The 15,701-nt window shown below is 33.1% G+C and overlaps 1 protein-coding gene across 1 annotated transcript in view; it reads right to left on the reverse strand.

Annotated features, from left to right (window-relative positions):
- The window catches only part of NUP205 (nucleoporin 205), a 40,538-nt gene that overhangs the window by 5,377 nt on the left and 19,460 nt on the right, over positions 1 to 15,701 (reverse strand). The window contains exons 15-36 of the mRNA XM_026694306.2: positions 15,369 to 15,578; positions 14,279 to 14,378; positions 13,465 to 13,602; positions 13,046 to 13,235; positions 12,437 to 12,557; positions 11,632 to 11,710; positions 11,002 to 11,166; positions 10,469 to 10,593; positions 9,932 to 10,046; positions 9,357 to 9,506; positions 8,749 to 8,823; positions 7,769 to 7,926; positions 7,123 to 7,203; positions 6,010 to 6,201; positions 5,496 to 5,766; positions 5,143 to 5,241; positions 4,459 to 4,607; positions 3,958 to 4,149; positions 2,381 to 2,502; positions 1,347 to 1,485; positions 1,034 to 1,160; positions 284 to 360 (exon numbers count right to left, since the gene is read on the reverse strand). Of these exons, the coding sequence (XP_026550091.2) occupies positions 284 to 360; positions 1,034 to 1,160; positions 1,347 to 1,485; positions 2,381 to 2,502; positions 3,958 to 4,149; positions 4,459 to 4,607; positions 5,143 to 5,241; positions 5,496 to 5,766; positions 6,010 to 6,201; positions 7,123 to 7,203; positions 7,769 to 7,926; positions 8,749 to 8,823; positions 9,357 to 9,506; positions 9,932 to 10,046; positions 10,469 to 10,593; positions 11,002 to 11,166; positions 11,632 to 11,710; positions 12,437 to 12,557; positions 13,046 to 13,235; positions 13,465 to 13,602; positions 14,279 to 14,378; positions 15,369 to 15,578 (3,075 nt within the window). The remainder of the gene's footprint in view (positions 1 to 283; positions 361 to 1,033; positions 1,161 to 1,346; positions 1,486 to 2,380; positions 2,503 to 3,957; positions 4,150 to 4,458; positions 4,608 to 5,142; positions 5,242 to 5,495; positions 5,767 to 6,009; positions 6,202 to 7,122; positions 7,204 to 7,768; positions 7,927 to 8,748; positions 8,824 to 9,356; positions 9,507 to 9,931; positions 10,047 to 10,468; positions 10,594 to 11,001; positions 11,167 to 11,631; positions 11,711 to 12,436; positions 12,558 to 13,045; positions 13,236 to 13,464; positions 13,603 to 14,278; positions 14,379 to 15,368; positions 15,579 to 15,701) is intronic.

Raw genomic sequence — 15,701 nt, forward strand, 5'->3', positions numbered from 1 at the left:
TGTATATAAATATTATGCCACGAATAGTTTTTTCTTTGGAACAGCGTAGGAAAAATGTTGGTAAATTTCAACTAAATTATAACATTTATTCTTTTGTAAAAAAAACAAGATGGATAGATAATACTTTACACAGCCGATAACACTTATCATAAGCTTTTTAGAATTGATGATGATTCAAGTGGTCTATACAGCTGTCATTAAGTAAATATTGCTATGAAGCTGTGCTATTAGAGAAAGTTGCAAACTACTAAAAAAAGCAATTGTGATAATTACAGAAATTTACCTGAAATCGTCCTATATGTCCTTGTAGTTCAATCTGCATTCCTTCATTGAAATCAAGGTCAGAGTCACCCAGCACACCTAATGAAATAACACTACATCATATATTCAAATAGATTTTTTAATAAGGGCATCCTCTCCTAGGTTGTAGTAATCACTCACTTTATTTAGCAGGATCATATTAATTTTTACCTGCTAATTGTTTCAGGATTTTCTTGCATTTTTAAAAAATTCTTTTATGATATTTTGTATTGTTGGTCTTTTTCTTGTGTTTTATCTTGGATCCATAATAACCTTTGGTTGGACCTCTGAATTAACATCCGTGGAATATATGAAATCACCCTTAGCCAAATTTCATTCAATAAATACAATACACTTAAACCTCTTCTGCACAATGTCCCTCTATAGAGAAACAAAGCTAACAGCATCCATTTTAGGAGATTTTCTAATAAGCAGATTCTGCTGAACTGTATAAAAAATATAGTTCAGCATTCTAACTTCTCAGAATACACATAGTGGTTTTGATTGATTGATTCACTCCTTGGAAAAAATATAATGAACATGTGAGTCTAAAAGTCATATTAGAATGCAAGACCGTAATATCTATTAAATGGACTATGAAAAGCTTCTGTGAACTTTCTCTTCCTGCTCTGTACAAGTGGAAAGTTTTCATAATATATTTTATACACATTTACTGTTATTCCAGTAAAAGAAAATGTGTTGTTTTCTATAAAAAAACGAAAAAATATCTTGCCTGGTAAAGCAGCTTTGCTGATTATTCCAGTCAGTAATGCCAATTCTTGCAAGGCTCCCACACTAACTTCCTGACACCGCAAGATTGCTTGGACAGCATCTGAATGGGATATTAGGAACTGCAAAACCTGAGAGGAAGGAGGGGTGAAAAGAGGGAGGGGGGAGAGAGAGAGAGAATACAAAGAAGTAAAGTTAAAATGTAATTAATTCAGGGAGTTGGAAATAAGGGAATGATATCCAGTATCTAATGGTATCTAACTTTGACAATAATTGAAATGAACAGCCAGTGCTACCAGAGGTTTCTGTCATCTTACCTGTCTGGCAGCCTGAGCATGTTGAGCCATACTAGAAGTAAGGATGATTTGGCAAAGCTGGAGAGCAGGCAAAAGAATCTGGTGATAACGCTCTACAGGAGCAGGAATGAAGACTGGAGGGTCTCGCATTCCAAATATTCTTAAAGGAAGAAGCAAAAAGAAAATCAATAATTTGGTTATCTTAAAAAAAACCTTAAAAACTCACCACAATACACATTTTACAAAATACAAAAGATACTATCCATATACTCTCAGAACACTTATCTAGCATAGTACTAGCTTGGTTTATAAATGATATAATCCTAATATAGGTAATCCTTGAGTAACAACCTTGATTATAGTGGACTCTCCAGCTAGATTGGAGAGAGGTCTTAAAAGGGGAGGGGCACAAACTTAGAGTCCTTGCACTGCAGAAAGTGCAGTGACCTCCCAGAATCCCTAAAGTCTCATCAGACTGTTTCAAAGGGAATGTATTCAGTCTGGCAAGATTTTTGTAAGACAGGTGACCAACAATGAAACATCTGCTGGAGACTATTCATGAATAGTTCTGGTATAACCGATCTAACACAGATGGCTGGGAAAGAATCATTTGGCATTACTATTTGTTCTGATATTTAGTCATGATTTAGATAGATGGATACATTTATTTCAATACTAAGCTGGAAAACAAACAACAACAAAATTCAGCCTTGATTTAACATTAAAGTGAATGAAATCTTAGATTTATTTATTTGATTTACATAGATGATTTCTCAGCCCACAACACAGGCTGTTGCAATATATATAAATCCTTGTAAAATAATAAACAATTAAAACAAAAAATGAAAAAAATGTAGACTAATATAAACCAGTTACTATTTATAAAACTATCAAACCCTATATTAAAACAAATGTAACAGAGTTTACTAGTAAGTGAAATAATTTCAATTCTAGTCAAAACATGCAACTAAAACATGCACAAAATATATAACACTAAAAAACATTACTTTATCCTAACCAGGATGTTACTTTGGAAATCTGGTGTATAAACTTACCCTTGTTGATCTATTTCTGGCCGCATATCATATACCTGAAACTGTGCAAGTTTCACTATTACTCCAGATCTCAATAACTCTAATGCTCCTTGCTGTATTTTTGCTACTTTAGTCAGGAAGGCCTTGAAGAAAAAAAAGTAAATATTTTGTAACAACAGGATCAAAGACTCAGAATCTATAGGAAGGATTTGCCAAGAAGTAGTTGGAGGCTCATCCCTAAATCTCACTCTTATGTCATCCCTACTTCCCTGCAGAGAGAGACTGCATTGAGTGATGTGGTGTTAGTAAAATGGCAATTCAAATATTGATTTTAGCAAGTCACAAACAGACCAAGGGTCAAGATAAATTTGACATAAGATTTTGGAATTAATTATAAAGAAACCTTCCTGTGGGAAAATGCTTTTGTTTTGAATTACTTAAAATCATAAGAAAATAGAATTTTAATAATTGGAACTAAAAATTACAATTAAAGGAGAAAAAAGACTCAAACTAAAATTACAAATATAAATGAACCAAAATATTTTACACTTAACATACTGAAGGATAGTTTTGAACAATAGACCCAGAAGTTAATCTTAAATCTATCTGCCTCTGTAGACAGTCTGTATTTAAAAGATATTATGGAAAAGGAATTGATTTGAAAGTGAATTTAAAAATGACAGACTACCAAAAAATGGAAAAATATGTCACACTGGGCATCCAAAAGAAACTGGCTGATGTCTTAATAATTGAAAGAGATATATAAATAACAAACCAAGAGTGACCTAGATAAGTCTCCTATATTGGATTTGTAAAAGAGGTTGCAAAATTGAAGAATTTTGTCAGAAAGATCAAAGGAGGACATTATTTGAAGAGATTGAAGTAAAAGGGAGTAATATAAAGTTGGTTTTTTTTGATGAAGGTTCAAATAGATATGTTATCTCTAATAACCCTTAAAGAACCTTACTGACATTAGGACTGAACTAATGAGGTTTTTAGGATTTGTTTATAAATAAGAGACAAGATATGGGAAGAAGAGATCATTTGCTGCATTTTAAGAGAAGGTGCTCAATTATTAAAATTGTTTATACTTGCTGTGATGGAGGAAATTGTGTGTGTATGTTTTTTTATACTCATTGTTTTTCTTTTCTATTTTTTTCTTTTCTGCACCTTATAATTTTTTCTTGTAATTTTTTTTTCATTTATAGTTTCTATTAGCTTTTATTGTTGTAATTTTAGAGAATTAATTGGAAAGGCTGTAGGAACACTAGATAGTAAGTATGCTATGATTTGCTTCTTTTAAATGAATATGCTTGTATTGCAAAGCCGAAAGAGAAACCTCACATGAAGTGGTAGAACAGATTAGAGTTCAGAACTTTAACTGTTTTCAACAATGATTTTATAAAAATATGCTTCAGAGATGAAATAGAAAGTTCTAGTCTAGCTAACAGATGGGTATTCGGAGATATGGACAATATGTATGCAAAGATTTAAAAGTGAAAATTTTGTGACATAATAAGAGTTACATATAGTGCTAAATGCTGACTGGTTGCTTTAGGCTGGAGTACAACAGAAGCAGAATCTGCACAGAATCTCACCATTTTTGACTCATAGGTATACAGCGCTTTAAGCAAAGGAGGCTGGGGTATGAGCAGACTTTGCAACTTGAGATCATCATCTGCCAGGCTGTCAACAAGCACTTTTAAGTAGCCACTGTTGGAGAGGTATAATAACCACTGGTGCTGTTTATCTATAGAGACGATACGGTCCAGTAATGCTAGTGCTAGCATCTAAAAAAGCAAAGAGATTAAATTACCTTACAAGAATGCAGAGCCTCTGCTTAGAAAGGTTTGATTCATATCTTTAAACTTGAATTGCTGTCATCAATTTTAAATCACAATAGTTTGTAGGTTATATATTATTGCATTTTATATCTTTATAACATAAGTGTATAAGAATCAACATATCTAAATACTATGTATTGATAATTCAACATAATCATTTCTGTTAACAGTCATTGCATTTTGACTATTACAACATAACTGCCCATCTCCAAAGACTTAAGTCTGTTCAAACTTAATAGGTCTAATTTTATTTACCCGTCCTATCTCATGTCCATCACAGGCATCTCTGCAGACTACCTCCATTAGGGCAGAACCATAGCTTTCAATAATAGCCATGTTTTCTCTCTGCAGTTTACTGAAACCATCTTCAGGAGCTGTTAAACGTTCCCACATGGACTTTTTGGCTGTAAAGTAAATCAAAGTGTATTAAAAAATAACCCCTTTTCTCTTTAAAATGTATCATAAATTGTATTTAGCAAAAATATATAAAAGGATAATATCTTATGGAAACAGGTGAAAAAACATAAAAAGCAAAGTTGCTTTGAGCCAGATTTGATTCCTGGTGATTTCATATATGGAATGGTTTCCCTTTTTTTTTCCAGGGAATGTTTAACTTTTGATAACTTTTCCTATATAGTCCTGCTATCTTCTAGAAGTTTCCTAAAGAAATATTAACCAAGCCCAAATCTGCTTAGCTTTTCAAGTGAGGTCTCTTCGTGCAAATGGCATTGAGAACTTAGGTCCAAGAACAGATAATGGACAAGTTGGTGGAAAGAGATACTCATTGGAATTTCAAACTTTAGACCTGAAAGTTGTTTTAAGAAATTTAAGAACTTCCTATCACCACTACTAATGTTCATAACATATTATTCTGTAGAGACAGACTGAATATGCAACTGTGTAGGATGTCATATTTTCTATAATTGGATTGTATTTTACCTGCTTCTAGAGTATCTGGTTCATCTGGTCGTTGAGCAATCTGCAAATAATAGAGCAATGATCCATACAGGTGTGTCCTCACTCGCTGAAACCCACCACCTAGTCAGAGAGGAAGGAAGAAGCCAACACATGTAGCATTATACAAACATAAAAATACAGTCACTGTCCTCTATTTTTGTCAGTACAACCCACGTGCATCCTCTGGTGCTTATGGCTGTAACTGTTAAATAAGATGTGCAAATCCAGTTTAAGTATTATTTTTAATTTAATGAAACAAAATGAAAATATATTCAATTCCATCTTGGTCTTTATGGATTTCCTTTCCAATAAGTATAAGTGATTTATGTATTCACCGGTCTTCAGAATAAAATCCAGAATTTTTTTCAATATGATATGTAAAGAAGAGTCTCCAATGGAGGCAAATCCCACTGCCAAGTCTTCAGGAGCAGCTGATGTAGCAAAAGAACCATCCAACATTAGGACAAATTGGGAATGTCCAGGCATAGGGATAGCAAATGGCTCCTTTTGTTCTGTTCGCACAGACTGGCTTAGGTGAGCAGTCAAAGTGAACACGGCTCCTGCCACGACCGGCATTAACTCTTGAGCTGCATCATCATTCAAAATCTTATGGGAAGAAACGAAATTAAATAGTCTTCAGTTATATATGTAACATGATGTCTATCATCTTTCTAGCTGCAAATGATAGCAACTACAATGTGACATCTAAAGCAAATGAATCTCAAACTGCTGCTAAATTGTCTCTAATATATTCTTCCTTTCCTTACTCTGTATTTTATAATTTAATTTTGGAAGAATTAAATTATACTTTTAAACAACATAATGTAACAATATATCTTCATAGTTTACCTTATCATGTAAATCTTGCAACAGATCACGGATAATAAGCTGTCTGTCTTCAGATTGTATGAGGTCCTGTGGGCAGGCAGTTAATATGATTTCAACCAGCTGCCTCCAAGACTCCAGAGCATGTTTCTTTGCATACAGACACTGAAGAAGCCTATTCCTTTCCACAACATATTGAAGAATTGTATTGACTTCCTGGAAGTCAATAGAAAAAAAGTATTTACTAAAAATAACAAAAACAATCACTCAAGTTATACTATTATGATATCAGTTTATAACCAAGCAGGAAATATTCATGTCAGAAATACTTTGGGGATTTTAAAAACAAGTTGCATAAAAGGAATTTATATTATTTTCATGGAATTCCCTTTTAAACACCATCAAAATGTTTGATGATGAGAAATCATAGAAGAAATTGAAAGGGGCTTTCAGGTGAGGAATGGTGAATTAAGACATCTCCAAATTAGGAAAGATCACAACCACAACTAAGACCTAAGGACCTGTGAACAGACTGGATAATAGTCTCACAGAATCTCTCTGGATAAGGAGAGGATGGGAGATGGTTCACTTGTGCTCCAGACACTTGTTCCTCGTGAAGAGACCACAGGACAGATATTCCTTCTGAGTTTGAGTTCTGGGAGATGATGCTCTCAACTGCAGCAAAGTGTTTTAAGGACATTGAGTTCATCCACTCACTTTCTAATCACTTTCATAAATTATCTGAAATTATCCTTTCTTTTTTCTCTGTATATCTTTTATTCTTTTTTTTACTTTCCCTTGTTTTTTAGTTTAATTTGTATTTTTTTTCAGTATTGTTATGTCTTAACATGGGTAGCCCTTGACTTATAGCTGCCTCCATTATGGTTGTATGTGAAGGACTACCTGCAAAAATATATTTTTTTTTAAAGAAACTGGATACATCCCTGGATAAATTCCCACTTATTAAAAGTAATAATAAAACTGATATTCTAGTGGTACAACATGCTTATACTCACTTCCAAATTGGTAAGCATTATATAAAATATTTACTAAAGTAAACAATTAATAAATATTTACTAAAGCAAATAATATGTCCTTTTTCAAAATCAAGGTATTCTAGTTATTTCATTTCTTTACCTCCATAAGTAAAGGTCTTTGTCCAAGGGCTGCCATTCCTTGCAAGGCATTAACTTCAGCAATCAGAACTTTGTGAAGATGCTAGGATTGAGGAAAAGACAAGGGTCATGTCTAATGAACAGTAATAATACTAAACCCAGCTGTGAAGAGTATTTTCACCCTTCAATTTATTTTTTACTTCTATTTTTACTTTCATCCTAGATAAAATGATACACTTTAATGAAGCTACCCAGGAAAAATACAATATCCAACATGAAATGTCAGTTGTTCCTTTACAACACTCAGTTCAGTGTAGTAACTGGTTGTTGGGTTTTTTTTGGGGGGGGGGGAGGGTTTGTTAGGAAAAATGACCTCCTCTATTTGAGCACTTTATAAGAATCTCTCCAGAACTAACTTTCAAATAAAAATAAGGATACTAATGGATATATTAAGAATGGATACTCAATCACAGAATTACCAAATATATTTTAAGAACATGAATCAAACCTGATAAATAAATAAATAACAACTCTAGCCCCTAATAAAACCAGGAACTAAAATCCATTTGAAATCTTTGCTTCAGACTCAAGCAAGGCCCCCAACATGCTCTTAAAGTGTTTTTCTGTATATTTTTGTACAGCCCCAACATTTCTCAAAGCTTGCTGACCTTCACATTGCAGATAATTGGTCCATGTGCAGTCCTATTTTCACAGTTAGCAATGACCTCCTCTATTTGAGCACGGTCAAAAAAATCTAGTTGCAAAGGCTCTGGGATCTCTTGACTGAAGTCAATTGAATCAAGAATGCTCAAGATTTTCCTATGCACTGAAGATATTAGAAATCAATTTAGAAATTTCTGGAAATCAGACAAAAAAGAATTCAGCTGAATTCAAATATAAAAGACAAACTTTTATGATTTAGATGTTTTCCAATTTATTATAATTTTACATTTTATTTCTATTAGTATCTATATCCCAAAAGTGGCAGTCAAGATGATTTATTGCTGATGACATGCTTAACCCCCCCCTCCCAACTCTGCCTCTTCTACTCTTACAACACAATATTTTAGGAAGCTAACAAAAGCGTAAAATCCCAAAACTTCAAATGATTATTAATTTCTGGATTATGCCCAGTCATATCTTTGTAATGTATTAAGTTGCTTCCTATTACACAGTGCAGATATATCACAAAATATGTATGCCAAAAGCCAAAAATGAATACATTATACAACCACCTATACAGAAATATATTTATCATTTATAAACTAAAGTATATTATGATTTTTCCAACAATTTCTGAATATTCTCATTATAATAAACAGGCAAGCAAAAAGAGAGAACCAGTTCTCAACCTGGGGTGTCAGCACTCCCAGAGTGTGTGAGATGGCAGGGTGTGACAAAGAGTGGATTGTATCCCTTGGTGATGGGTCACGAGTCACAATTACCTTTGTAGCGGGTGAGAACATTAATCATTTTCTAAGAGTGTGGGGCATAGAAAAGGTTGGGAAGGCACTAGGATAGAAACCAGGAGACTGGTTCCAATCTGCCTTAGGCATGAAAGCTGCAGTAGTTTTATTACAGCAGTCAATATAATAGTCACTATATTCCTAATTAAAATCTGCAAAGTAGGTCTTCACAAATAACTTACCCTTGGAAACAGTGTCAAAGTGAAGGAATCCAGTGACAGAACGACTATCATCTTCTATCCCTCCTTCACTATCAGCTAAGAAAATTGAAATTTTAAAAATTAAAATTAATTTATAAGTTCAATTTTACCACAGAATAAATTTAAAGTAACAAAATACAAAATGCCTGTGCACTTTGAAGCAGCTGCACAAAGTGAAAGATGCAAACTTCTTTAATACTCTGAAGAGAGGTGCTTCGCTTATACTAACATAAATGTGTTACACATTGATAGCAATACATTCCACCCAATCCTAATTTTACACTGAGATGAATAATAAAAGCTATGTATCCTATTAATAGGCAAGAACAATGTGTTATATGGAATAATCTTTTATTGTTAATAATATGTCAACTTTGACTAAACCAATATCCCCATTATTTAAGTAATGCTTGCTTCCCTTACTCCTAAAATCCTAACATTAAGCTCTCTATGAGAAGAAGTAGAAACTGTTATGGTAAAAGTCGCTAACAACTGGATATGAAAGTGACAACTAATTCCAAAAAGAAAAAAAAAGGCATTTAAATATAATAATCTTGATCCTTCTATCTATCTAGCCATATTCCATTTACCTAAATAAGATCTAACTGGGACATCATCGAGAAGAAGCTGCAACAGTCTCTGTGTGTGAGAACGCTGGCGGTTCAGTGAAGTAACTCGCAATTCTATAGATGCAGTTTTCATTAGCCATGACATCTGATTCAAGGCAGGAATCTCATGCTCTGAGTAGAAGTGACAGACAGAAACAGCACACACAGTAAAATACACACCCTGGGAAAACATAGCCCTCCTGCTCTGACATGCTTTGAAACCTTCACTTAGAATGTTTGAGAACAGTTGTATTGCAATACGGTCCAATTAACTGTAAATGCTCCCAAAATGAGATGCCTCAATGGTAATGCTTCCTGACACATTCTTTCCCAATGCTGAGATGGAGAAGAAGCAAAAAACAAAAGGATAGGATGCATGAAGTGTCACAAAAGAAGGGGAAAGTATTTTTCTTTCTTCCAAGACAAGATTTCCAATATTCTGAAATAAAAACAGCTTTTCTGCATGACTAAAGTATTTCAATTTAAAATTAAACAATAAATGTTTCAAAGCAATTAGAATAAAGTATATCCAATTAAGAGTGCATTTTGAGTGTTACCTTTGACACAAAAAGGCAAGTGCTGCAACTGAGAGAATAAGAAATCTTGGCTAGTTCTCAAGTATCTCATTGTTGGTCCTGATGTGTCTGAGCATGCACATAACTGATAGATAACCTGTTAATAAAAAAACCATATGTGTATTTGGGTATAAACACAAAAGCATGCACTCCTTTTTAAAATTTTACAAAGAATATCAGGTTAAAAAGTATAGCTGAATTATTAATAACGCAATATTACAACTGCCATTAGTGATTTAAATGACTTACATATAACATTTTAAAAAAAAAAAAAAAAAATCAGCTTCGGCTGCAATGCTATAAAGTGAAGGATTCAGATATATAATTATCTAAAAGAAAATATCCCTGAATTCAAACAGGCATCTTTCTTGGACATCATATGTAAGCTTTAGGAATAAATTATTTTAAGAATCAAAATAACACAATAAAACTACAAAAACCCACAAAAAACCCACTGAAAGCTAATTGGCTGTCTCTACAAAATTTAAATTTGAAATTTACTCAAAATTTCTTTCATACCTGATAACACAACTCTGCTAGATGTGGAGATTCCCGAACTGCTGTGGGATCAGACCTTGTTCCAGTACCATTCTCTAATATGTTCAAAATAGCATGAAGGCAAGTACGAGGGCAACCCAACACACCTTAAAATTTAAGATACTTGTTTAGATAAACAAAGTATAAGGTATAATAAGGCAATTCACACAGAATTTTTTTTTTAAAAAAAAACAAATTTCATTCTGTTTGAAATTTTTGTGTACTTTTTACTAGGTAGAAGTGGCAAAGAGTTATAAAATTACTTTCATGTCGCATTTTATTACAAATGGGATATGATAGGAATCTAATATTACACAGATTTGCAGAGTTTGCATCTACAGTGCACTGATTTTAACATGTAAAACAGTTAACATTTATTCTGTGTACCATATTAATATTATGCTATATTGGAAAATTAAAATAAAATATCACCATCCAAGTGTTTTTTTTTCCAGATGGTAGCTAGCCACTTCCCTCTCTTTTTCTATATCATCAGAGTACTTTCAGTTGGGTACCTGGATCTTGCAGATTTGTAGTGCTGACAGGCTTCCTGAATTCATAACCAAGAAGATACAGAGCAAGATTGGGTGGCTTGCACTCCAGAGAGGCAATGAGAAGGTTCAGAATATTAATCCTTGTTTCATGGAATATCGGTGCTTGCTTCCTTTCAACTTCAAATTCTTAGAATCAAGCACAAACATTTATATTAAAAGTGGGTTATCCAGAAAGCATTCAATCAATTCATACATATTTTCTATTAATCTAATTTACAACCACCTGCAAATTTCTTAGCTTAACAACATAAACACATGTATGAGTGCTATTGTTAAAAGTTTTTCAGGAGGTATCAATTTGTTTCTGAAATAACTGTATAATCAGCTCACCTATAAATATAAGTTATGGGAAGCAGAACAGTAATATACATATATTGTGAAATTATTTTTTAAAAGGTCATTTTTTGGCAGCTTTTGGGCAGGTTAACTATAAGTTTGTTGAAAATTATAAGAGCTACAATTTTAAACTTCCAAATGCAGTCTTTCATCATTATTCTATCTTCTAAAATTAAAAGAATAAGATTGCAAATAAACTCAAGCACTTTCATTTTTGAAAATAAAAAATTAAAATAAAATGTACAACTTTCATACCTTCATCAGGATTGATTTTTTCTACAGTTTCATTGTCCAAACACTCCACAAATCCAGCCATTAGTTTCTGACTGATACTCTAGATTTGTAATTAAAAGTTTAAAAAAGTAAGATGAGAATAGATGTTTTACTGATATATAAACAAAAATATATACAAACTTAGAATGTAACTAATAGCAGTATACAAAAAATGAGAAATATGCTTAAATTTGAAACAAATCATACATTACAAAAGTTCTGCATATCATTTCAGATCTGCCACATTTAAGCAGGAAAAAAACCTAGAATATTTTAGTTGTTCCAGGTTTCAGTTGAAATAGACATGTGAAAGATTCTCCAAATGATTTTATGGGGTCACTAGAGCAAACCTGAGGTACATCCTCCCCTCCCTTCCCTCCTCCTCCTGCTTTATGTGCCACACTACAAACCTCCCATCTGTCCATCACTGTCTCTTTCTTTCTCTCACCCTCTGCTTAACCACTTATGTCCTTACATGGCATCACAAAGGAAAGGTCCAGCTTTAGGTTTTTCCTGCTTCTCCCCACCCATCAAAAAAGTTTGCTTGGAATAATCATGATTCAGTCTGTATCCAAAAACAAAATAGATCCACCATTCCACATATAGATCAAAACTTGCAAACATGGTGTTTGGTCTGAGAACAGGCTGACTCAAACCAGCTGTTCCTCTCATGGATTGTTTCAAGCCCTGAATATTTGCACATCATTATTAATAAATCATTTGCTGATAATTGGATAACCATTTCTTTTTTTTTTTTTTTTTGCTTAAAAAAATTAATTGCAATTACCTGGTCTTGCGTGAAGTCTCCAATCAGTTTGACCTGAATGTTAGAATTGCAAGAAATGCAACAAAGGATCTTGGAACTTTCAAAAGCCAGTTCAGGATTGGTATTACCATGATAAAGGTACCTTTAAAATAAAACATTATAGAGAAGTAGTGGTGGCAATCCATATATTGAATAGAATGTCAGAGAAATCCTATACCTGTATTTTTTACAATGTACATGGCATACATAGGTGTAACTTTATTCAAATCATTGCCGTACACTTGGGAGAAAAAGCAGCTGACACTTTATCTCCTAATTCAATTGTTTCTTAAATCCCAATTTCTTCAGGGCACATGCACAGAATATAACATCAAATTAATTAAATTAAAATATAATATTATTCACCATATAAATAGAAATTGTTTGGAAGTGTTTTTGACAAATGTACAGCTCAATCCTATGAATTAGTGTATATGAATAGAGAGACAGTATTCTATTTCTATGAAGTCAGCTATTAATGGAATTTTTGTAAACATTCATGCTATAGGAACGCCTGGAAAAATATCATGCTCTGAGTAAAAACAGCATTTCACAAAAGCACAGCAGCCTTTCTAAATTTTTGGGACTTACCTGGCAATATTTACTACGTGATCAGCTTTTTTAGTCCGAGGGTTGATTCCTTGCAGCAGCTGTTCTAGTGAGGTAACAATGAGAGAGAGATGGCTTTCTCTTAAGAAGTCCATGAAAAGGTTCTCTTTCTGTAAAGTTAGATTAAGCAGCCCAAGACAATACTGTACAGCCTTCTCCAAATGCTTTTTTCCTAAAGAAGGAAACAAATCAAACTAATAGATCACACATTCATGATTCTCCAAGAGTGGGGAAATGAAGAATAATTCACAGTGAGTTTACACAAGTACATTGATTGAGGCAACAGAAACAAACAGCCCTTCAAAAACTGCCAATTTTAAGACATCAGTTTTTTTCAACAGCCTATATTAGAGTCATATAGATATTTCCATATCTTAATTAAAAAGAAACTTGAAACTTACCAGGGAAAGGTGCATAGGCATCTAGTTGTTTAACTCCTTCTTCCAACAAGCTAAGACACAATTCCAACATTGGTGATTCATTCAACAGATGATACATTAGGTTAAACCCAGGTGGTTTATAAGCTATTACTTCCTCTCCTAGAAAATGAAATGTACATTTATGTGTTATTTCTGACATTGCAATTTACCAGAATAAAAGTAAACCTAATCACTGTCATTTTCATTTTCTCCTTCTCTTTTTTCCATGTAAACTATTGAAACAAGTGCAAAATCCCTATTTTCCCACTAAATTCTTTCATCCATTCTTGAAACCTTGCCTTTTCTCTGAATTGCCCCCTTTTCTCTTCTCAAATCAAGTGAGCTAAAGCAAAAAACTGAATTCCCATCTTTATATGAACCACTATAATCTTTTTTGGGATTCACATCCCTTATTCCATCTCCAGATATTTAGCCTTATTGTAAAAGGTTTTCCTTTGTCACTGTGTCCCTCCTCTTCCCATTCTACTTCTAAGTCTTTTAAAATTTTAATTGTGGAAAATGATTTTTTAATACTCCTACAGTATTAAAAATGCCACTGCAGTTCAATTCTTCTTCACAATTCTACATGTAAGCATCCACACCTTTCACTACTGTAACATTGTGCATGGAAATCTCATTGAACTATAAATATCCTTGCTTATATTTTGAGGAGCACTTAGAATATAATTAGCAGTCACCACCAGATCAGAAAAAAAACAAACTCCATGGCATTTTGTTGACTTTCTTTCCCAGCAAGAGGCCAACATAGATAAACAGAGATCAGCAAATAGCATACCTTGCAAGTCCACATATTGGTCCACAAAATCTTCAAGCTGGGGTTCATAGTCATTCAGCAATTTATAAAAGACCTCCAGAACTACTTCAGCTACTTCCCACTGTCAAAAAAAAACCATGTTCAAAATATCATTTTATTTTTTAAAAGGTTATAGTGATAAAGCTATATTTTAATCCACTGAGTTGGATCAAATTTTTATCCTGACAGAAAGAGCTTAATGAGACATTTCCTGATATAAGACTTGTTCCACTGAAAGAAATCTTGAAAAAAATATTTAATTCAACCAACTGCCAATGTAAAATAGTTCTGAAAAAGAAATGAAACAAACCCCACTACATACATTGGCAAATGTTCATATTCTATAGAAATGAAATTCAGTAACATTGTACATATTAATTTCTTCAGTTTATTATTGCGCAAATAAATTCCAATAGCAGATTTTTTCAGATTAGCTGGTAAAGGATTGTATTTAGAGACAAAAGTCTTGTTTGAATTTCCATATATGATTGAAAAAAGTCTGGATTGGAATTTTAGGTCACAAAGATGTAATAAAAATTACAATATTTAAATAATATATATTTCAATATATTAAACATGGGGAAAAATCAATTACTTTGCTGTACAAGCTAAAAAGAAATGGAGGTCTCAAACTTCAGTTTCCAGTTTAAAAGTTGAAACAGTGTGTTGAACCAGATCAGTAAAATATCTAGAAAGTTTAGCAGTAATTTCCCAGCATTTGCAATAACCTTCCATTTGCAGAACATATTCTGAGTTCTGACTTTCAGTACAAGGTCTAAAGAAACCACAGATTTATAACTCTATAATGGCTTTTTAAAAAATGATTCCATTATTGTTTAAATTTGCTGTTCACCATTCACACCCATATGTTGAGTGGGAAATCAAACAGAGCAAATCAAATCAATACATGAATGTCCCTTGTAATACCATGGTAGTTTATTGTTATTACTATTGCCATAGGATTTTTCAAAAGAATAAGACCACAGAAGTATTACATAATTAAATAAAGATGATTACAAAGACAAATTTTCATAGATTTGTACTAATATACATTACAAGAAGTAACGTTTACTTTTTCAGCAGCTCTCCTGTAGGCCCTGGTCTGAAATCGAAGAAATATAGATTCTCTCAGAAAATGAAGGTACGGCTCAAATCCTGGTGGGCGCAGCCCAGCACCCAGGTTAGAAGGAAATGAACTCTCTACCAGGGTACTGATGAGCTGGCAGAAGGCACGAGTTAATGGATATTCCTCACATCGGGATTCTACTTCATTCAATTCAACCTTCCAAGAACAAGGCAAATTCCAAACATGTTACTTTTTAAACAAAATGGCAACACACCATCTCATTTACCAATCCCAAATAAACTCATGCAAATGCTTTTTCCAGTTTTCTTAAGGGCCCTT

Source organism: Notechis scutatus, chromosome 6 (assembly GCF_049901735.1).
Source record: "Notechis scutatus isolate UNSWTSFEM ecotype Mainland chromosome 6, rNotScu1.2, whole genome shotgun sequence".
Classification (NCBI taxonomy): domain Eukaryota; kingdom Metazoa; phylum Chordata; class Lepidosauria; order Squamata; family Elapidae; genus Notechis; species Notechis scutatus.